The following is a 23,620-nucleotide window of genomic DNA, read 5'->3' as shown; positions in this document are numbered from 1 at the left end:
AAACCTGCTAATAAATAATGTTTCAGGATTTTTAAAAATGCTGGAGAACATGATAAAACAGGTTTTACTCAAACTTGCAGCTCAAAAGATTTTAGGACAAAACTTTTATAATATAACTTGTAATACTATTCATAAGAACTTATAAAAACTAGCATAATAGACCAATATTTGACTATAGCTCGCGTACATTTGTGCCCCACTTCACATCACACAGACAGTGATAATGATTGACTGTCTATTTGAGTCAAATATAATCAGTCACTATTGCATTAACAGCACTGTTGTCTTCAATGTCCTTCATGCAAGCAATGCTTTGCATATTCAACAGATAATACATCGAAATAAAAAGCTGAATTTTGTGCATTAATATTAATGAGATAATATGCAGGAAAGCACAGTATAAAATGTGCAATAAATTGAGTGAAAATTAAGTTTAGTGGCCCACTAATTATTTATGTCCACAAAAGACATCAGTTGATAAAACTACTACGCATTGTACACTGCATTAAATAAAAAAATTAAACATGGAAAAAACAGATATGTTCATGACATGAAATATTACATTAATGTGCAAAATATATTTAACACACAATCAATCAAAATTGTTTTACTTCCACATTGCAATTTTGTTTCAATACTGAAATACCGGTAAGAAACTTTATTTTAATCAAAAAGATAAGTTAGTTTACCTGTCAGCTTGATGCTTGTGAAACAGCTAATCTAAATAAATAAAAAAGCCCGAACAACTCTGATTAAGTCAACCCGAACCTACAAGGGCAAGTAAATAATCAAACAAACCCTTTTATTAATCATGATTGTGGTCTTCTTTAACAGTAATCCTAGAAAATGAAGGAAACAGAATTGTGTAAGCAACCAGTCACATGACTGAAATAAAAAAGAGATTCCACAGCAATTTAATTGAAAGTGAATTGCGGTGATTCCCACTTTTCCTCACACACAGCCCAAAGATGATCACTATTCACTCAGCACAGCCGTCTGGAGTCTCAACCCAATATACAAACACAGCTCAGCATATCAAACCGTTTCAAACCACTGAACATTTGTCTTTTTGTTCATTGGGACGACTCTTGGTCTGGTCTGACCTGTTTGTCTGGTTCATGTAGCAGCACAATGCTATAATAGCTATTTATCCAGATAAATTGCCTTTTGGTTTTTATCTCATGCACTCCACAAGTGTGGGGGAGGGCAGGGAATGTGTGCCACCAATCAACGTCAGAGTCTGGCATGAGATCAGTGTTGAGTCATGCAATACAGAGGGAAAGGCCTGAACTTCTCTCTCTCTCTTTCTCTCTCTCAAGGCTCAAACACAGAAGTCCTCAGTGCAAGATAGCTTTGTATTATGGCTTACTTTTTAAGTATTGCAGCAATGCTTATGAGTTTTGCCTCAGAAATCGGTTTGGGTCAAAGTTTCTGCTAAATGAATAAATGCAAATGTAAAGTGTAATTTTTTGCTACACATGCATCTATTTCTATGCATGCATCTATTTTAAAGTCTGCATGAAATGGAAGTTTCCCTATATTTGTGACATATACAGTACCAGTCAAAAGTTTGGAAACATTACTATTTTTAATGTTTTTGAAAGGAGTCTCTTATGCTCATTAAGCCTGCAGTAAAAAAAAAAACAAAAAAAAAACAGTAATATTATGAAATATTATTACAATTTAAAATAATGGTTCTCTTTTTTAATATACTTTAAAATGTAATTTATTTTTGTGATGCAAAGCTGAATTTTCATCTGCAAGTACTCCAGTCTTTGCTGTCTTATGATCCTTCAGAAATCATATGATGATTTATGATCAATGTTGGAAACAGTTGTGCTGCTTAATATTTTTTTTATAACCTGAGATACTTTTTTCAGGATTATTTGATGAATAAAAAGTTAAAAAGAACTGTATTTATTTAGAATAGAAATCTTTTGTAACAATATACACTACCGTTCAAAAGTTTGGGAACAATAACTATTTTTTTTTTTTTAAAGAAATTAGTACTTTAATTCAACAAGGATGCGTTAAATTGATAAAAGGTGATGGTAACGATTTATATTGTTAGAAATGTTTTTATTTTGAATAAATGCTGTTTTTATGAATAAATGCTGTTTTACTCAATGAATCCTGAAAAAAGTATTTCAAAAAATATATTAAACAGCACAACTGTTTCCATCATTGATAATAACTATCAACTATCAAGTATCAAATCATCATATTAAAATGATTTCTGAAGGTTTGAGGTAAACTCACTGCTTAAGTCTGCTTAAGTTTAAAAATAGCAATGAAAAAATGTGAGATTCTTGGAACAATATGAAAGATTCCTTTGTAATAACTGTTGTTTCAGCTTTCTCTTATACATTGTGTATACATTGTATACATTATCTATACCGTTAGTATTGTTTCCTTACAAAAATGTATGGTACTTTTTTATACCTTAATGTACTCCTGAAGATGTTTGTATATTTGCATCATCTGTTTCTTGAATAAGAAATAAAGAAAGAAAAGCTTTAAAAATGTAGGGCGGGACTTGATTTTGCCTGTGAGGAATTGATTGGATGGTTGTGGTTTGCTATTGGTCGATCTCATGTGAGTGACAGGTTGCTCCGCCCTCCCGCCAGTAAACACATCATCAGAGAAGAAATTTCAAGAGGGAGAGCAAGTTATTTTGATTAAAGATTATGAGGCAAAATAATCATGTGCACGGATAAATCATTTATAATAAATACGGCAATATTCCATACAAAAAAGGGTCAATATTGATGTGGTGACTAAGAATCCTTGGGCTTTCTAGCTCTAAATCAGATATGAATTGACATACAATACAATTATTGTACTCTAGTTATAAAGTTAAAACTCCAGTAAAACAACATTGCTTTTAAAATATTCAAACATAACACACCTTTAAAAATAGCCAATATAGTCATAAATATTAGGCCAACCTTCTTGTAACAACAAAAAAAAAACCTTTAACCTAAAAGGTAGAAATCCTCCCACCTCCCCCTCAAGGCAACACACTTACACTTGCAACCCCCCCCCCCATGCATTTTTAAGGTGTAATGCAAATGATTTGGGGGTCAGGGAACAAACATCTGCATGTGTGAGAACCCCATGCATCTGTCTCACACATTGGGTGAGAATGCAAATGTCTTTGAATGAAAGGAAATCACTTCAAAACTGCTAAAAAGAAGTTACATACATAATAATATAAAATTTGACTCATAAAAAAAAACGAGTTCATATAGGCTATGTAAGCCTAATATGTTTCATCGATAAGGTCTTTCAGGTAGAAAAGAAAATATGACTAATCTACAGTAATATAAACAGTATAACAGGGTGTGTTATGGAAAGTTCAAGTTGATAGATCAAATACTTTGCTCCCTTGAACAGCTAGTGAAACTGTAACACAAGATATGTTATTTTACGACTCTCTCAGGCTTAGTTTTGTCCGCCAGATCATTTATTTACACATAAAATTCTGGAAATAAGGAATAAGTGCTTTTACAATAGGAACAATTAAAAAAGACTAGCCTAAAATAGTAAGGATATCCCGCTGTCTTGTTGATAAAGTCGACATATCACATCAAAATTCGCACTACATCAGTGAAACGAAGAGTTAAAACAGGCTATATTACATTCCTCACGTTTACATCAGGGTCACGCATGTAAATAAGCAATCACGTGATATCTTGCCGCATTCAGCAAAGTACATCCGGGTTGTTTTCTCAACAGTGCTGATGTAACGTAAATCAATAGTATAATACCGGAGGCAGTGTCATTGTGCCTATATCTGGTAATGTTACCCATCAACCGTTTTAGTTATAGTTATATACATATAGCATTTAAACACCCAGTACTATAAACTGTAAAATCTGCGACACTCTTATAATCTAGCCATTTATCACCGATGTGATGCGCCCCCTTGCTGGCCGCCACCGCACAGCGTCAGTTAAAGGGATAGTTCACACAAAAAATTTAAAATTCAAGTTGTTCCAAACCTGGATAAGTTTCTTCCTTCCGTCGAACACAAAATATTATATTTTAAAGAATGTTAGTAACAATACAGACTTTTGTGTTCGACAGAAGAAAGAAACTCATACAGGTTTGAAACAACATGAGGGTGAGCAAATGATGACAGGATTTTCATTTTGGATGAACTATCCCTTTAATTAGAGTGTAGTTGGCTCTATTGGCTCATATATCATATCATACATCATATATCACTGTAGCAATTAAGACTTATGTGAGGTTATTTACTCCGTAATTGCACATAGGAATGCAAATGGTTGATTAGTGATCTGTTCACTTGCAGATAACAAACTAGTGCTGATAAACATGACTCTAAACCTAAACCTGCACTGTAAACATTGCATTGCATTTATTGTACAGAAATATTTATGATAAAAAAAATAAAAAAAATAATTAAAATACTTATAATTTTAAGCATTGATATATTCATGTCATTGCCATTGTGACTCAAACAGAGACACATTGAGTGCTTAAAATAAACATTAAGTGAAACTTAATGACTTAACTCATTAAACATTTAAACTTTTAAAAAAGGCAAGTTTCAAACAATAATGAAACAATAATTTCCGTCTGGACTATTACTAACTACTAACAGTATCTGTCAGTAAAACGGAAAGACCATGGTTTTAATGAAAATGTTAGATTTTGCAGTCAGAACTGAACTGACACAATTAATAGAGTCCAGTTACCTCATTAGCAAGATTAAACTGATCTGAAAAGCACTGGTACCAAAAAGATTCAAGTATTTTCATTATTGATGCATTAAAGTGCTTATTAATAAGTATTTTCAAATGCAATAAAATATGGTTGAAACCTCTAAATTTGTTCCTTTTCACCAATGTAACACATTTTACACTTATTTATAAGATAGCAAAAGTAATAGAATTATGAAACGGGATTATTCCATTCAATTCCATCCTTCCTTCATAATTAACTCAACGGGTAAAATATCGCCAGAATAATAAACAGCACTTGTTGTTAAGGCACTTCCGATTTTCCCTTAAAAACCCTGAGTGAAATATAATTAATATCAGAGTCAAAAGTTTGGACAGACATTTCCGTGTTTTATAAATAATAGTATTCAAAGTGTGGAAATTATGTAGTGACTTAAAAAAAAATACAATAGTAATATATATAAAATACTATCTGGTTCATTTAAAAGAATTGGTAGTAGTAGGCACATTTTATATTTGTCTAAGCATTTAAAGTAACAATTTTTGGTTACTTTGTTTTAAGGTGTCTTTGTTACACTGTAATTATACATTTAAGTACTAAGTAATATTAAGTAACTACATTTACTTACTATAGGGTTAGGTATGATTTAGAGTTAGTTGCATGTAATTAAGCACCATTTATAGTCATTACAATAGTAACTGTATGTAATATATATATATATATATATATATATATATATATACACAGTATTACTATTGTAATAACTATAAATTGTGCTTAATTACATGCAACTAACTCTAAATCATTGTTATATATAATTTATATATATCAATGACACTAACATAGTGTTTTTTTTTAAGATCATGAAAAACAAAGTGAAGTGCGTCCAAACTTTTGACTAGTAACATATGTGTTGAATATAGGATCAAACCTAAATAAGTCAGTCCTAATATCCATCTGAATTGGTCAACTGGAATGTTTAATTGTGTGTATCTGTGTCTGATTCCTCATCTGTCCTCGCCCAGCTCTGAATCTTTCCAGTGCCAAAGATGACGAAAAAGATTGCCCCGAAGGCGCTCACTCCGGCTGACAACCAGAACACATGCTTCCATCCTGTAACTGAGTGCTGTTCGGAGCAAAGAAAGGGAGAATACATCAAAAAACATCAAAATGACTTCAAACTGCAGATGTATAATGCATAAAAGGACAGCTTACATCTTTGGTCAAGTAACCCACTACAATTGGTGCAAGAACACCAGGGATTGTCCCAAAAGTGTTTGTGATTCCGAGAAGCATTCCCGCGTACCTGAGAAAATATGCATATATAACTGGTGCAACAAAAGTGGAAGATGTACTTAATTGATAGACTGTCTGATGCATGTTAGATTTAGCATAACATTACAAATCAAGACTTGATTTGACTCTTTTTATACAAAATTCCAGACAGAACTCATAGCCTACAAATCTACGTTTGTTCAGCCAGTTTAGTTTTTGTACCGTGGAGCAATATCAATCTGGTTAAGGAAGACCCCAGCAGCACTGAAACCCCCAAACGCACTGGACATGGTCAGAAAGGTCACGGCCATCACACCGCTACAGCCCGAGAAGCCCACCGCCACCAGGAAAACAGCAGGAAGAAACAGACCTATGGGACACAAGACACAAAAACATCAATAAAATTGCCTATAAGCTGCATTACAATTGAACTGTCAGTAATGTACATGTACAGTATCTGTCCCCCTCTTACACTTGGTCACCATAAATATTCATTAAAATGTGTGACAAAAAAACGTCCTATATTGTCCATCCACAGAATTCTGACTATTTATCTCACAATTTTTGGATTTTTTCTCACAATTACGAGTCTGTGTTTTACAATTCTGAGAAATTAAGAGATATAAACTCGCAATTGCAACAGAATTGTGAGATACAAAGTTATAATGTGCGAACTGCAAACTCGCAATTCTGAGAAATAAAGTCATAATTGAGAGAAATAAAGACAGAATTGTGATAAACTCGCAATTGCGAGAACAAAGGTCAGAATTGTGAGGTAAAAAGACACAAATACGGTATTTAACTACGAGTTTACGTCTGACAATTTTTACTGTTTTCTTGCAATTTTAGGTTTATATCTCACAATTCTGAGAAATAAAGTCAGAACTGAGAAAAATAAAGAAAAACTGAGAATTTTTTTCCCCTCAGAATTGTGATATAAACCTAAAATTACAAGTAAAAAGTCAAAATTGTGAGACAATTCTGAGAAATAGTCAGAACAGAGAAAAATTGAGAATTTCTTTTCCTCAGTATTGTGATATAAACTCAAATTTGCGAGTTATAAAGTCAGAATTGCGCAATATAAATCACAATTGTGAGGAAAAAGTCAGAATTGTGACAAAAAAAGGTCAAAATTACCTTTTTTAATTGCGAGTTTATATCTCACAATTCTGAATTTTTTACTCCCAATTTAGAGTTTATATCACAATTTTGAGAAAAAAATCAGAATTGCAAGTTATAATCTTGGAATTGCGAGAAATAAAGTCAGAATTGTGAGATAATAAAGTTGCAATTATCTTTTTTATTGTGTATGGATCCCCACACACAAAAAACAAAGTATATCATGGCCACGAATTAACAATTCTTTCCCATGACTTACTAATACATCAGCATGTTTTACTAAATATATTTACTAAAACGAGAGAACGAATTCTTTACTCACGGCCACGATATACATTTCTTGTCTGCACGGCTCTGTAATATAGTTTTATCCCGTGGCTTCCATTCAAATCACATACCAATGAAAGTGAATATTTTGCGTACGGCGGTGACACTCAGGATCTCCCTCTCCAGCAGATCGTCTGCCAGCACACCTGAGCCCACCGAGAACAGCCAGCCAAACAGATACGGCAGAGCAGAGAGGAACGAGTTCTGAATGAAGACAAGACAGAGTGAGACGCAGTGCAGAAACCAGACGGGTTCAGTCGAAATACACCGACTGCCTAACCTGTTGCAAATTAAAGTGGAGCACAGTGTCCATGTAGGTAGGAAGAGAGGTGAGGAGAGTGTAATAAGCCCAGTTGGAGCACATCTGTGAGATGATTATGGCCCAAAGAGGCACAGAGAACACCATAGATACTACAGGCACGGACCAACCATGAGGCAACCCCTAAAAACAGAGAAAATATCAGATCAGCTTCATAAATGCCTGTAGATCTAAACCACAGATTAATTATGATGTTGGAAATTCATGTTATCTGATGATCAGTTTAGGTTAACAAATTTAGGTTACACTTTATTTTAAGGTGTCATTGTTACAGTGTAATTATATATATCTATACAGAGAATTATTAATTAACTATATGTACTTACTATAGGGTTAGGGTAGGATTAGGGTTTAGTTGAGGGTTAGTTGCATGTAATTACGCAAAATTTACTGTTATTATTATGATAAGTACATGTACACTGTAAAAAAAAGTGTTACACAAGTTTACATCATGCTAGATTTTATTTTTTAGCATGACTGACGAATAAAGGAGGAGACCAAACTTCATGCATCATCAAAATTAGATCATACCTGTGAACCGATTGAGGTAATTATGTAATCTTTCTCTCTGTCACTGATTCTTGGGTGAGTTCGGGGTTCATCCGACACCAAGAGGAACCAAATCAGTGCCCAAAGACAGCCTACACCACCTGGTGGTTAAAAACACTTTAATACAAACATGTGTAATATAAGATATAATAGTATATTACATTAAGAATGATATTAAAAATATGAAGACAAGAGCAAGCAACTAGATGCTGTTCAAAAGATTGGGGTTGGTAAGATTTTTTTTTTTTAAATGTTTTTGAAAAAGTATCTTCAGCTCACCAAAAATACAGTAAAAACACTAATATTGTAAAAAATTATTACAATTTAAAATAACTTTTCTAATTTTACCACATGTAATGTATTCCTGCTCCTAGTAATGTATTAATGTATTCAAAGCTGAATTTTCAGCATCATTACTCCAGTCCTCAGTGTCACATGATCCTTCAGAAATTATTCTGAAGGATTCTAATATGATGATTGGCTGCTTAAGAAATATTTCTAATTATTAACGTTGAAAACGGTTGTACTGCTTGATATTTTTGCAGAAACCACAATATAAAAAAAAATTCTCATCATTCTTAAATGAATAGAAAATTCAAAAGCACAGGATTTATTTGAAATATAAATCTTTTGTAACATAATAAATGTCTTTATTGTCAATTTAATGCATCCATCCTTGTATTAATTTCTATTTGAAGAGTTCAGATGCAAAAGCCTCTAAGTGCCATCTGAAATTTTCTTCTAGAATGATCATTTTTACCAAGCTTGTTTATTTAAGTTCAGTAATTTCACTAAAATGACAATTAATAGGTTATTTTCATTGCCATTAAAGTGAAATTACTGAATTTAAATATACAAGCTTGATAAAAATGATCATTCTAGAAGAAAATTTCAGATGGCACTTAGAGGCTTTTGCATCTGAACTTTTCATTTATTTAAATCTTATTGACCGAAAGCGTTCACATCCCTCACCACAGGAGTAGAAGACTGCCGGCCATCCCAGATTATGGCAGATGACGCCAGTGAGAGGAAGAGCCACGAAGGCACCGAAGCTCGATCCTGCACCGGAGAATGTCATGAGACGAGACCTCTCTAACGGAGGAGCCCAGCGCGACCACATCGCCATCATAGCAGGAAACGTCACGCCCTACACACAAGAACACCACACACACTCACTCACATACAGATACATATCTCCATCTCGGGGTAACACTTTACAATAAGGTTCTAACATTAGTTAACATGAACTAAGAATGAGCAATACTTCTACAGCATTTATTAATCTTACTTAATATTAATTTCAGCATTTACTAATACATTATTAAAATCAAAGGTTGTATTTGTTAACATTAGTTGATGCACTGTGAACTAACATGAACAGACAATGAACAGCTGTATCTTTTATTAACTAACATTAAAGGGATATTTCACCGCTGGAAAGATGAATGTGTATTTAAATTGGGTCATTTATGTGGTAGAAATGTGAAATTATTTTAGAAGTTGGTGCCTTCTAGACTGAGAAAAGGCAGAAAATGTATTTTTGGCTCATGTGGATGAAAGACAACAACTCCCAGAATGCATTTGCTTCGCTGCCCTACGAGGCCACTCCCAAGCCACGCCTACCGGTTACAGAGGGCAGTGTCGGGAGAAATGATACAGCTAGGCTATTAGTCGACTCGAAACTGAAAAGACGGCGTTTTATCGTGAGATCCCCCTATGGGCGGGTTGAAGACATGCGGGATGAGCGCCTCCTACTGGCTGGAGTCTCTCGCCTCTGGACAAAAAAGCCTCAGATGACGTTAAATGACGATTTTTGCGGCATCTTAGTTTTTTTTCCAGACACACAATACAGAAATCTCTCGTCTAAGGGGAACATGAGGGAGGGAAGCACGGTCACTCGAAAATACTACCGGGTTTCTACTGATACAAAGCTTAATGCTAATCAGTGAAGTATCCCTTTAACTAATACAGTAACACATGTATTGTTAGTTCATGTTAGTTAATGTAACCCTTATGGTAAAGTGTTACCGAAGTATCAGTGCGGAGGATTTCTGGTCACTAAAACGTCTCTAACCTCCCCGAATCCCTCGAGCGCACGCAAGGCGAACAGCCACTTGTCCCCGAGCTGAGCTGACAGAGGAGTGAGGAGAGTGAGGACGGCCGTCCCGAGAACACCCCCCCCGAGGAAGAGGCTTCCTCCGAAACGGCCCGACAGGTATCCACCCGGGATCTGAGTGAACAGGTATCCGAAGAAGAACGCACCAAGCAGCATTCCCTGTGTTTCGGGACTCCATGGGTATCTTGGAATCTTGGGAAAGAAAACGAAAGAGAGAGAAATATGACAAGAACCCAAACATTTTGTATATACTCTACAGGTCAAAAGTTTGGGGTGAATAAAATTTTTGTTGTGGTTATTAAAAGACATTAAAAGGATAGTTCACCCAAAATTACTCACCCTCATGTTGTTCCAAACCTTTAAGAGTTTCTTTCTTCTGTTGAACACATAAGAAGATATTTTAAAGAATGTTGGAGATCAAACAGGCCATTGACTTTTCCATCAATTGTTTGATTACCATCATTCTTTAAAATATCTTCTTTTGTGTTCAACAGAAGAAAGAAACTCATACAGGTTTGGAACAACTAAGAGATGGCACAATTTTCATTTCTGGGTGAACTATCCCATTAATACTTGTATTCTGCAAGCCAAGGAAGCATTAAACTGATCAAAAGTGACAGTAAAGACATTTATAATGTTCTAAAAGATTTCTATTTCAAATAAATGCTGTTCTTTTGAACGTCCCATTCATCAAAGAATCTTTTCAACATTGATAATAATCAGAAATGTTTCTTAAGCAGAAAATAATTTCATTACTGGAGTAATGATGCTGAAAATTCAGCTATGGCTTAACAGGATTAAAATTATTTCAAAAACATCTCATCCTTCCCTCGCACTTTGCAAAATCCTTCCCTCACAGGCCAAAATGACCCGAAGTCCTAAAATTATATATATATATATTTTTTTTTTTTTTCAGAATCCTTATTTCATTTCATTTTGATAAAATAAAATTCTATTTTTAATGCAATATTTTTGTTATTTTTAAATGTATTTACCTATAAATTACTAGATTTAATCAATAAATAATCAATAAATAATAATTTAAGCCCATTCTTCACATTCTTTCAAAGTAAATTCAAAATAATTAATTTCACATATAACCCTTTTAATCCAGCTCAAAATATCTTGCATTGGGTGTCTTTGCCAACCTCTTGTTGAAGAAAATAATAATATCACATGATATTTCATGAGTCTTGCCACTATAGATGGCCGCTTAGCTGTATCTGGAGCAAATGAGCTGTTCCGCTGGGTCCTAAAGTCAGTTCATTTCAGTATGCATTCAGAGACATACAGTGGTGGTCAAAATTGATGGCACCCCTGATAAATATGATAAAAAATGGCTGTAAAAAATAAATCTGCATTGTTTATCCTTTTGATCTTTCATTAAAAAAAAAAAAAATCACAAAAATCTAACCTTTCACTGAAGTAAAAAAATTTAAAGTGTGGGGTAAATCACATTATAAAATAAATGTTTTTCTCCAAAACACGCTGGTCATAATTGTTGGCACCCTTTTATTAAATACTTTTTGCAATCTCCTTTTGCCAAGATAACAGCTCCGAGTCTTCTTCTAATGCCTGATGAGTTTGGAGAACACCTGACAAGAGATCAGAGACCATTCCTCCATACAGAATCTCTCCAGATCCTTCAGATTCCCAGATCCATGTTGGTGCTTCTCCTCTTCAGTTCACTCCACTCATCAGGTCAGGGAACTGGGACGGTCATGGCAGAAGCTTCTTTTTGTGCTCCGTTACCCATTTTTGTGTTGATTTTGATGTTTGTTTTGGACCGTTGTCCTGATGGAAGATCCAACCACGGCCCATTATAAGATTTCTAGCAGAGGCAGACAGGTTTTGATTTTTAATCTGTTTGTATTTGCTAGAATCCATAATACCATGTATCTGAACAAGATGTCCAGGACCTCCAGCAAATAAATAGGCCCACAACATATAAGATCCAGCAGTGTATTTAACCGTAGGCATGGGGTACTTTTTATCCCTGTTTGCACCAAACATCTGGTCGGTTTGCTGCCAAAAAGCCCTTTTTTTGTTTCATCTGACCACAGAAACCAGTCCCTTTTGAAGATCCAGTCGTGTCTGACCACTGAATATGCTGGAGTTTGTTTTTGGAGGACCGAGGAGGATTTTTTTTTAAACCCTCCCAAACAACATGTGGGGATGTAGGGGTTGTTTGATACATTTTTTTTAGGCTTTCTGACCCCAAGACTCAACTAATCTCTGCAATTCTCCATCTGTGATCCTTGGTGACGGATGAGCAAGAGAATTTGGCCTTTGTGTTTCCTCATATTCCTTATTCCATATTCCTCCTGTGAAACAAGAAGTCATAACTGGACAATTTCATGTTCCTAGTCACCCTGGTGTGCTAAAAAAGGTAAATATTAATGGGAATATACTTCAGAGATATTTTTCTCATAAAAAAATTCTAGGGGTGCCAACAATTATGGCCAGCGTGTTTTGGAGAAAAACATTTATTTCATAATGTGATTTACCCCCCAATTTCAATTCTTTTACTTCAATGAAAGGTTAGATTTTGCGAATTTTTTTAATGAAAGATCAAAAGGATAAACAATGCAGATTTATTTTTTACAGCCATTTTTTATCATATTTATCAGGGGTGCCATCAATTTTGACCACCACTGTATAAAATCATTGGTGAAGTTTCAGCATTTTTAGTTTGAACTTTGAGCATTTTTAAGTTTTTCTATGAGTACTGATGCATTCCTCGCATTCAATTCATTCCTATGGGGGTCAAACTGACCCGTGAGGGAAGGCACAAAACTTCTAGAATCAAAATGGCCGAAGGGAAGGATCTTACCGACCCCAAACTTTTGAACGGTAGTGTATAAGAACAAACCCATGACTTGCCAGGCTCAGAGCATGAAAAGCTGCGTGCGGTGTATTCTTACCCCTGGCTGTTCTGAGCTTTGGCTGTTGTTGTCAAGTGTATGGGAGGATCCTGGACACTCGTTTGATACATTGCTATTGGATGGCGGCTGGTCATTGGTGCCATTTACCATAGCAACCATGGCAACACTGAGATTTACACGCAGACCATAAACCACAGCAAAGCCAAAGAACATCATAGCAGCCAGATTGCATCGCACTGAGCAGCATTTGGGAGGCACTGTCACACATACAAACACATTCTGAAATGTCAAATAATTATACATTTAAAGAATATTTATAAAGATTATAGTCACTTAGTACACTACTTTTCATAAGTTTGGGGTCAGTTAGATTTTTTTTTCTTGTTGAAAGAAAATAATTAGTGCTGTAAAATCACATCTAACATAAAAGTTTGTTTTCATATAATATGTGTGTGTGTGTATTATATATATATATATATATATATATATATATATATATATATATATATATATATATATATATATATATATATATATATATATATATATATATATATTTTTTTTTTTTTTTTTTTTTAAATAACACACACACAAATATAATATATTATATAGGGCTGTCAAAAGATTAATCGCGATTAATCGCATCCAAAATAAAAGTTTGTGTTTACATAATACTGTATATGTGTGTGTACTGTGTATAATTGTTTTGTATATATAAATACACACATATGCATATATATATATATATTTAAGAAATATTTGCATACATATACTGTATATATTTATATATAATTCATATTATATATAAATATATTTTTTATATATAAATTAATAAATTTAATTATACACAGTACACACACATATATTATTTAAACACAAACTGTTATTTTGGATGCGATTAATCGCGATTAATCTTTTGACAGCCCTAATATTATATATAAATATAATAATATATACACACATATATAAAATTATATATTAATTTTCACGATTAATCGATTTGACAGCACTAAAAATAATACTTTTATTAAGCAAGGACGCATTAAATTGATCAAGAATACTAAAAATAAACAGTGACCACGAAAACTGTTTTCAACATGGATAAAACAATGGCGAATTAAAATAGGAATAAATTACATTTTAAAATAGATCAAATAGAAAACAGCTATTTTAACTTGTAATAATATTTCACAATATTACTGTATTTTGGATCAGATAAATGCAGCCTCAGTGAGCATTAAAGACTTCTTTGAAAAGCATTAAAAATCTTACTGACCCCACACTACAGTAGTATTTGTGTGACAAGACCTATGAAGCTCATTAAAAACACACCACAACTTTTCATGCAGATTTTTAACGAACTGCAAAAGATCAAATCGCAGACTAACCAGTGGGTTTCTCCACGTCTCTTTCTAAAAGTGGCGCAGTGTCACTGTCCTGCTCGTCTGCGCTCGAGTTAATGGAGTAGCCGTGGTTTAGCGCCATGATCGCAACGGTTAAGGTGGAAGTTTTGAGCTAGTTGAAGTATGACATCCACAAATCCTGAAACAGAAACAAGACATTTGGGTCATTCCACGTCAACTCAACCAGAGGTCCCCGATTCTGGTAAAAGAAATACATAAATGAAGAAGAAAGACAAATGATTAAATGTTATGGATGTATATTTACTGATTAATTCACTATTTTGTCGAGGGGGTCAAAATGACAATTTTCACCTGAGATTTGGAGCCAAATTACAGCTGGGTAAAAATGACTTTAGAAAGATGGAAGCATCATTATATTAGTTTTACACAGAGATTGGTAGGTTTATAGTTAAATCTGTTGTCTTTAGCGAGCTCTGTTGCATTATATGTGTTACAACCCCCGATATAGTCTAGGCGGGGTTCGGGGGTCCAACATTTAATATTGACATTAAAGAGAAACATATATAATCTATATGTTTGTACAAAGACCCACCAATCCAGGTAACTGTGCAAAAAGCCAACACCTTTATTCAGTACAACAAGGTTATAGGCAAAAGTGAAGTAGCCTAAGAAAAACACATAAAGAATATGGATAAATATATACAGTGGATACAGAATTTCTGTAAGATGGTCAATACCACAAAGAGGAAGAGGGGACGTGGACGGCGCCAAAGAAAAGAAAGTGACAAAACCAAACAAAATCTAACTTTTAAATAACCTCTAATCCTAACTAAGAAAATAAAGAAAGAAAAGAAAGATCTTCAGCGTCCATGACGCCCAATCTAATCTTCACTAACTACCGCCCAATCTAATCTTCACTAACTACCCAAAACCAAAAGTACGAGTGGCACTCGCCCCTAACCTAGTGTACTACTAGACAACCCTACGTGTTGCAGTGTATGTCATGTGATGTTCTTACCTGTCCGCCTCTTTCAGGACTAGTAACATACAGTGGGACACTGTATACTCAAGTTACATAAAACAAAAGAAACGAATACAAGAAGAAAGGTGAACACAAAAGACAGCAACGGTGAAAGTTCAGCAATGGGGAAAAAGCACTTATTGTTTGTTGCCCTAAATTTGCATGGCTGTAACTCAAGAAATATTAAAGATATCTTAATATACCTCTAGATTCTGGTACTTAACACACATTTCTTTTGGCATCTTCATTTTAAAGACCCTAAATGGTTCAATCCCAGAGATGTGGAGATCATAAAATAAAGATGCTGTCATCTTTCTAAAGTCATTTTTTACTCAGTTAATATTCATTCATGAATATATTCAGTCTGTCTCAGTTTTCTTTGATTCTTTCAGACGAATTCTATGACAACGTTCTTCGTTCGTGACCTTTTGGGTTCATTTATTCCTTTCTGATACTATTAAATCTTTAGCATTGCTTTTTTTTTCATCCTTTTTTTTCTCTAGATCTGTTCTATAGTCTTTAATATTATTTATTGCAATTCAGTTCACATGTTATATTGCACATATGTAAACATCTCCACATTCCCCTTTCAATCTTTGTGATTTTCATGTCATTAAATACTATTATTAAATCTTCATTTAAAAGGTCTAATAGTATTTTAATAGTTTTTGGTTTAAAAAAAGAGAGAGAAATACTCACTCAGATGTGGACTGCATCTATTGTGAAGTCCAAACCTTGTGTAGCAAATTGTGCAAGCACTATAGAAACTGTAAAATATCATATCATATAGGTTTAAACTCCCATAATCTCTAGTGTAGACGTTGAGCACATGACAGCATCTGAGCATAACATATGACCAGCACAAAGGTTGATAGAATAGATCAGCTGACATGTTGTGAATAAACGTCAGTCACAACATCCAACATCTTTATGTCCATAGCATCAGTGATTCAGGTGGCATTTATTTGCCTCCTTCGCTTTACGAAGGATAAATAAGAAAAAGTGGGAAAAAAAATCAGCTAAATGTAAAAACATGATACATATGATGACTAATATATATATATATATATATAGGGCTTGGAGCCAGAGAGGCATTTTGGGCGAATATGAGTTCTTAATATCAAAATAAAGGTCTCGATGAGACCTATCTGAGATCAAACTGTATTGAAAAAAGCAACAAAACAATAAATAACCATGTAGGACCCACATTTTTGTTCAGAGCCAGAAGGTGAGTAGAACTAAACAAACTAGTGAATAGAAAAGCAAATAAGACGCAACATGATTCTTTGGATGTGGCCAATGAAGAGACTCACAGAATAATTGAAATGGTTGAACAAAAAAGAAAAGTGAAATGAGTAAAAAGAACACGAGAGAACTGTCAATTGTATAGAGTATTTGAAAAAAAAAATGAATGAATGTAATGAAATAAATTGAACAACTCATGAATTGCCAATCAGAAGTGTGTTTAGCAAGTTCAGTGACTTTTATTACAGTCTGTGCTGTTCAGCAGATGCCAAGAATGGAAAAAGAGAAATGAGAAACGAAATTTTCTTTTTTTTAAATGAGTTAAATGAAAATTAATGACTTGTTCAAGTGTTAATTATTCAATCAATTCCGCTTTTGAACAATTATTTTCTGCATTGTTCAGCAGATACGCCCAATATGTCCATAGAAGACTTGGTGCCAAAAAGGCGTATCTGACGTTTTTGCCATATTTTTTTTATTTTAAAATATTTTAGAACATGTTCAATGTGTTAATATGCCATAAGTTTATTACGTAGGCTAAATACTCATTCATGGAAGTATGCCTGTGGTGGCAATGTTTGTATAATAATAACACAGGTGATTGAAGTGTGGTCAAAATTGTCTTTTCTCTCCTGTAAAGTTTATCAAAAGCCACTATACATATATATTAAGTGTGTGTGTATGCATTTATATGTTACGCTATTTATACAAATACAAAGTATCCAATGACATATAGCGCACTTTTTATTTATACTTACCATTAACATGTTTCCCAAACAAATGTAAGATTCTGGACAGTCGCTGGATGTTTATGAAGAAGACGATTCGTTTACGGCCCCTCCATAACCTTACAAACCGTTTAATTTGTTTCTATAAGTACTAAATGTTTAATATACCAGGAAACATGAATGCTGACCGTTGTAGTGAAGTGTTGAGAAACTCACATCTGTTTTTGTCTCAAATGTTGATCACGTGATCTATAGACTTCCTGCTCTGGAAAACACCATTACATAAACGCTCTGGATCGACTGACTGTGTTTGTTCCTACGGACAGGTTTAACGCTATGGTATATAAGTCCGATATCTTTCCAATAACAGCACCATTAGTTGGAAGTGAGCGGTGTTTTCGTCTGTCATGTGATTGAGGAACAGAAAGTAATCACAGTGAGTACAGAGTGGCTTAAACTGATCATTTTTAAGCATTTATTAACGCAGTTCATATAAGGTACCCATTCCTAGCTTGGCAAAACCGAGGCTTCCGGTTGTATATTCGCACATATTAAAGAAATGAAACGATATCGAGTTATTCACTTCCTTGTTTAGTGCTTTCCCTTCCTGTAAGCGTGTTCTGTTAAAGAATGTAAATGTGTTGAATCTTCAGACTGAGACTGAAGAATGAGGTTCTCTATGGAGCTTCGCCTTATCGGTGTGTCTGTGTGTGTGTTGCTGCTGTGCGGCTCCTCGTGCGGATCTAATGCCTCTGTTCCTCTGGTCATATGGCACGGCATGGGTGAGACACATATCACATCACATCATATCACATCACGATCAATCAAACCTGCTGGTTCATAATTATGGAAGCATATGGGTAGCAATATTCAATTTGAAATGTGATATGCAAAATGACAATGCAATATGTAAAATGACAATGCATTTCTGTATTTAAATGTATTTAAAATAAGTGTAAATAAATGTATTTAAATTTCCATTACATTTATGCAACGTTTGGTGCAAAATTAAAATTAAAAACCAATTATATAATTTAGAGTTGCCATTTCACACACTAGTTTTAATATGTAAATTGAATACATATTTTAATGCTTTATACGTTGCAAAATGAAAATGTATTATAGAAATGATTTGATCTGTTTAATATGTTCAAGCTAAAACTGTAGCAAAATTATCATTTAAATGTTATTTTTCTTAATTGCATTTACACTCACAGTTAAGACACTTGCGATTGCATTTTCATTAAACCGTATATTTACATATTAAAACTAGTGTATGAAATGGCAAAAGTGAATTATGTAATTGATTTTTCATTTTCATTTTGCACCAACGCTGCACAAATGTAATGGAAAATGTACATTTAAATACAGAAATGCATTGTCATTTTGCATATTACATTTCAAATTGAATATTGCTACCCATATGCCATTGAATAATGGGAATCACCAGGGTAATGTACAGTGTCACTCCACAAAACTTCACTCCACTCCACCTTTGTGTACACAGAGTGACTTAGAACTAAAAACTGACAGCAACTTATATATATATATATATATATATATATATATGTATATATATATATATATATATATATATATATATATATATATATATATATATATATACTGTATGTATCACACACACATTGTCGCTTTGGGTTTGAGAAAAGCGCAATATAAATAAAATGTATTATTATTATATATACAAACTTTTATGTTAGATGTGATTAATCGATTTGAGAGCACTAATTATTTTGTATTTTTATCTCCATTTATAATGAGATTTCCATTTTAAATAAATAATTTTCAACTTTCTATTCATCAAATAATCCTGAAAAAATTTATCAGTTTCCCCTAAAATATGAAGCAGCACAACAGTTTTCAACATTGATAATAATAATAATAATAATAATGTTTATATAAATGTTTCTTGAGCAGCAAATCATCATATCAGAATGATTTCTGAAGGATCATGTGACACTGAAGACTGGAGTAATGATGCTGAAAATTCAGCTTTGATCACAGGAATAAACAACATTAAAAAAGATATTCAAATAGAAAATGGCTATTTTAAATTTAAAATGGCTATTTTTACTGTATTCTAATAAAGCCTTGGTGAGAATAAGATGTTTGTTATTCTAATAAATCCCCTTTAGTGTCATGATCTATGGAAAAGGCATTTTTTGTGTGAAATGACCTAAACACACAAATGACCTTCTGCGTTTACTATAAAGATAACTAGATAATTGCTAATTATCACTGTGATCTGCAGGAGACAGTTGTTGTAATCCCCTGAGCATGGGTGCGATCAAGAAGATGGTGGAACAGGAAGTCCCAGGAATATATGTGCTTTCCCTGATGATCGGCAAGTCTATTATACAGGTAAAGCAGGTCGACAACCGCCATTCTCGTCACTGCCGTAGTTGTTTCAAATAAAAGTGTCTGATTTTGTTTCGTTGTTTCACAGGACACAGAAAATGGCTTCTTCATGGATGTCAATGAGCAGGTGTCTATGGTTTGTGATCAGCTGTCCCAGGACCCTAAACTGAAGGGAGGCTACAATGCAATGGGCTTCTCCCAAGGGTCACAGTTTCTGTGAGTGGTTATTATACAAATATATTAATGCAAAGCCGCAAAGGGTTATCAGAAGTGTAATCGTGTCTGTCTTTCCTAAGGCGAGCAGTTGCTCAGCGCTGTCCTGATCCCCCGATGAAGAACCTGATCTCGGTCGGCGGACAGCATCAAGGTAATGTGACAAACAACACTTACTTCCTAAAAGTGGTTAGGAGTTTACGGGAACGATGTGGCATAACTACCTTGTTTTGATTAAGTTGCTTCAAGATATGCATATATATTTTAAATAATGGAGTAGGAATAAAGTTTCATGGAATGTAATTTTATAATATTTGCAGTCACAATCTTAGGGAAGCTTGTTTCCGCCACAGAATAAAACATTTTAAAAGATAATTGCGAGTTTTTATCTCACAATTGCATATTATAAAGTCAGAATTCTGACTTTTTTTCTCGCAATTGCGACTTCATATCACGCAATTCTGACTTTATAACACATAATTGCAAGTTTATATCTCGCAATTCTGAGAAAAGAAAATTCTTTTCTCAGAATTGTGAGATATAAAGTCCAATTCTAAGGAAAAAAAAGATGGACTTTTATCTTTTTTACCTCAGAATAGTTTATATCTCACAATTCTAACTTTATATCTCCCAATTGCGACTTTATTTCTCACAATTCTGACTTCATATCTCGCAGTTCTGAGAAAAAAAGTCAGAATTGTGATAAAAAGTCGCAATTATTATTACTTATTTATTATTCAGTGGCGGAAACAAGCTTCCATACAATTTATTACAACATTTGAAATTATACACACTATTGTTCAAGATTTTGGGGTCAGTGAGATGTTTTTAAAAGTCTCTTATGCTCACCAATGCATTCATTTAATAGTAAAAAAATAGTAATATTGCGGTTTAAAATGAATATTGTTCTATTTGTATATATTGTCAACTGTAATTTATTCCTGTGATGCAAAGCTGAGTTTTCAGCATCATTACTCCAGTCTTCAGTGTCACATGATCCTTCAGAAATCACTCTAATATGCTGATTTACTGCTCAAGAAATATCAATGTTGAAAACAGTCGGGACTCGGGCTGCTTCATATTTTTGTGGAAACCGTGATACATCTTTCAGTATTTCTGATGAATATAAAGTTCAAATGAGTCAAACAGCTGTTTTTTAAATCCTGTTTTCGTCTGACATGTGGTTCTCTCTTCCTCTTTTCTGTAAATCACAGGGGTATTTGGTCTTCCTCATTGTCCTGGTGAAAGCTCTCATATCTGTGACTGGATTCGTAAGAAGCTGAACTCCGGAGCCTACACTGACGCGATTCAGAAACAGTGCGTGCTTGGTTACGGGCTTCTCAACAGACCATTTTATGTTACTCTAAACTGATTATTGTTTCGGAGTAAGTGCAAATATGCCTCATGTTGTCAGAGGCTATTTACACAAACTCCGCCCACCAATGTCTGGTTGAGCCAGACAAAAATTACAAAAGAAATCCAGCTTTTATGATTGCAGTCGATATGATCATATACTCTGAATATGTTATTATTGCATACTGTTTTATAATATACTACAATACACTGAGTTGCAAATAGTATCTGCCACTATTTGCACTTAATACAAATATCATCTAACTAGTGTTTGCACTTAGTGTAAAGAAAATATGTTTTGTTGCTATTTACACATATTTTTTTATGTGATTGTCTAGTCAAGCATATTGATAGTGATTTTATGTTAGCTTGGTGCAGGCACAGTACTGGCACGACCCCCTCAATGATGACTTGTATAAAAAGTACAGTCTCTTCCTTGCTGACATTAATCAGGAGCGGGTAAGTGTGAGGATAAGGGAGAAATTACTATAAAATAGATATATTTGTCTGTGTGGTGAAAATGATTGATTTTTTCTGTCAGGTGGTGAACGAGACCTACAAGAAGAATCTCATGTCTCTGACTAAGTTTGTCATGGTTAAGTTCCTTCAGGACACTATGGTCGATCCTGTGGATTCTGAGGTACGTCAACAGTTTATTTTAAATCTCTCTTTTATTATTGAATTAAAATCTCTTACTAACTGAATTTTCGTTATTAGTGGTTTGGTTTCTATAAAACTGGTCAAGGTATAGAGCTGGAAACGCTGCAAGAAAGTGCAATATATAAAGAGGTAAACATGCTTTTCTCTCTCATTAATTATCTACATTTAACCCACATTTTGTATTTTATTTTTTAAATACTTTACATCCTGCATTATATTGCTATTTATTTATTACTTTGATGATACTGTAACCACATTTCCTGTTCAATTGAAGCTAGTGATGGGAGAAACGAAGCTTTGAAAACTTTGATTCAATTGAATCAACTGCTTCGCAAAATGAATCACTCTTTGTAAGCGCTCAATACGCCGCACTGGTGACGCCTGCTGGTCAAAACAGTGTAAATGCAACGACAATGCATATAAAAACACCTTTTACAAACCAATTACAAATGTATTATTGAAAGTGTAATCTATTAAATGCAATTATCAAGTCATCTAATACCACTGAATACGAAGTGTCTGTATAATATGTGTTATTTTATAACATTGTAGGGCTTGTTTAATGGAGAGCTTGATTAATCAGTCCAATAAGAGACTAAAACGCTATTAAATATTATATAAAATAAATAAATAAATAAAAAACAACAGGGAACATCGCCCCGACTTGAAATCACGTGACTTTGCGCGCTACGAATCATTGGTTCGAAACAAATGATTCGTAAAGGTTTCGAAGCTTCATGAATCCCGTTTCAAAAGCACGGTGCACCATTTTCCCATATTAAGTGCGTGTGTGTATATATATATATATATATATATATATATATATATATATATATATATATATATAGGGAGGGATTTATCTACCTTTATTTTGTATCGTCAGGATCGCCTGGGGTTGGCAGAGATGGATTCTGCAGGAAAGCTTGTGTTCCTCGCCAGTGATGGAGATCACCTACAGTTCACCCGAGAGTGGTTTAATGAGCATCTACTTCCCTACATTCGCTGAACACAGTGACAGCTTTCATTCCCGATGAGAGAGTTAATGCACACTTACTCCACTGTCAGTCTTACACTATGTCTCCTATATGAATTAAGCCTGTCTTGTTTTGTTGCACTGATCTGATTTTTATTTGACTGATTTTTAATGAAAGAAATGTAGATTATTTTTTGCTTCTAATCGTGTACTATTTTTCGCACACAATAAAACATTGAATCTTACGAACCCAGTGGCCCATGTATTTATTTACAACTAATCACATAAAGGGTGTACCACTTCCACTATCAACGATTTGGACACTAATATTAAACTGCATTAAACAATTATTAGTGTCGAGGCTTGTTGAGCTGCTCTGACAGA

At 34.0% G+C, this 23,620-nt stretch overlaps 2 protein-coding genes across 2 annotated transcripts; one reads left to right on the top strand and one right to left on the bottom strand.

The window, feature by feature from the left end:
• Positions 1-754: 754 nt before the first annotated feature.
• Positions 755-17,911, bottom strand: LOC308696913 (sialin). The gene is made up of 12 exons (XM_081375866.1): positions 17,689-17,911; positions 14,689-14,842; positions 13,340-13,557; positions 10,374-10,607; positions 9,272-9,446; positions 8,282-8,400; positions 7,712-7,873; positions 7,503-7,635; positions 6,208-6,355; positions 5,926-6,016; positions 5,642-5,836; positions 755-839 (listed from the first exon to the last, which is right to left on the bottom strand). The coding sequence occupies exons 2-11, from the start codon at positions 14,783-14,785 to the stop codon at positions 5,690-5,692; spliced, it is 1,524 nt and encodes a 507-aa protein (XP_081231992.1). The 5' UTR covers positions 14,786-14,842; positions 17,689-17,911; the 3' UTR covers positions 755-839; positions 5,642-5,689.
• Positions 17,851-23,481, top strand: ppt1 (palmitoyl-protein thioesterase 1 (ceroid-lipofuscinosis, neuronal 1, infantile)). Its single transcript, XM_081375868.1, has 10 exons — positions 17,851-18,094; positions 18,312-18,440; positions 19,931-20,040; positions 20,126-20,253; positions 20,334-20,404; positions 21,465-21,567; positions 21,972-22,062; positions 22,145-22,243; positions 22,321-22,392; positions 23,147-23,481. Exons 2-10 carry the CDS (start codon positions 18,326-18,328, stop codon positions 23,267-23,269), a joined length of 912 nt encoding a protein of 303 aa, XP_081231994.1. The 5' UTR covers positions 17,851-18,094; positions 18,312-18,325; the 3' UTR covers positions 23,270-23,481.
• The last annotated feature ends 139 nt before the right edge of the window (positions 23,482-23,620 follow it).

Source organism: Scardinius erythrophthalmus (genome assembly GCF_964197995.2).
Source record: "Scardinius erythrophthalmus genome assembly, chromosome: 10".
Lineage (NCBI taxonomy): Eukaryota > Metazoa > Chordata > Actinopteri > Cypriniformes > Leuciscidae > Scardinius > Scardinius erythrophthalmus.
The sequence above is the reverse complement of the archived record's forward strand: the minus strand, read 5'-3'. Positions and strand labels throughout refer to the sequence as shown.

Excerpts from the sequence above, each read along its gene's own strand:
- LOC308696913 (XM_081375866.1), bottom strand. The coding sequence starts at position 14,785 with ATGGCGCTAAACCACGGCTACTCCATTAACTCGAGCGCAGACGAGCAG. Across the intron at positions 13,558-14,688 it reads AGACGTGGAGAAACCCACTG|TGCCTCCCAAATGCTGCTCA; the intron begins GTTAGTCTGCGA and ends TATGTGTGACAG. Across the intron at positions 10,608-13,339 it reads AAAGCTCAGAACAGCCAGGG|ATTCCAAGATACCCATGGAG; the intron begins GTAAGAATACAC and ends TTCTTTCCCAAG.
- ppt1 (XM_081375868.1), top strand. The coding sequence starts at position 18,326 with ATGAGGTTCTCTATGGAGCTTCGCCTTATCGGTGTGTCTGTGTGTGTG. Across the intron at positions 22,244-22,320 it reads TCGATCCTGTGGATTCTGAG|TGGTTTGGTTTCTATAAAAC; the intron begins GTACGTCAACAG and ends TTTCGTTATTAG. Across the intron at positions 22,393-23,146 it reads AAAGTGCAATATATAAAGAG|GATCGCCTGGGGTTGGCAGA; the intron begins GTAAACATGCTT and ends TTGTATCGTCAG.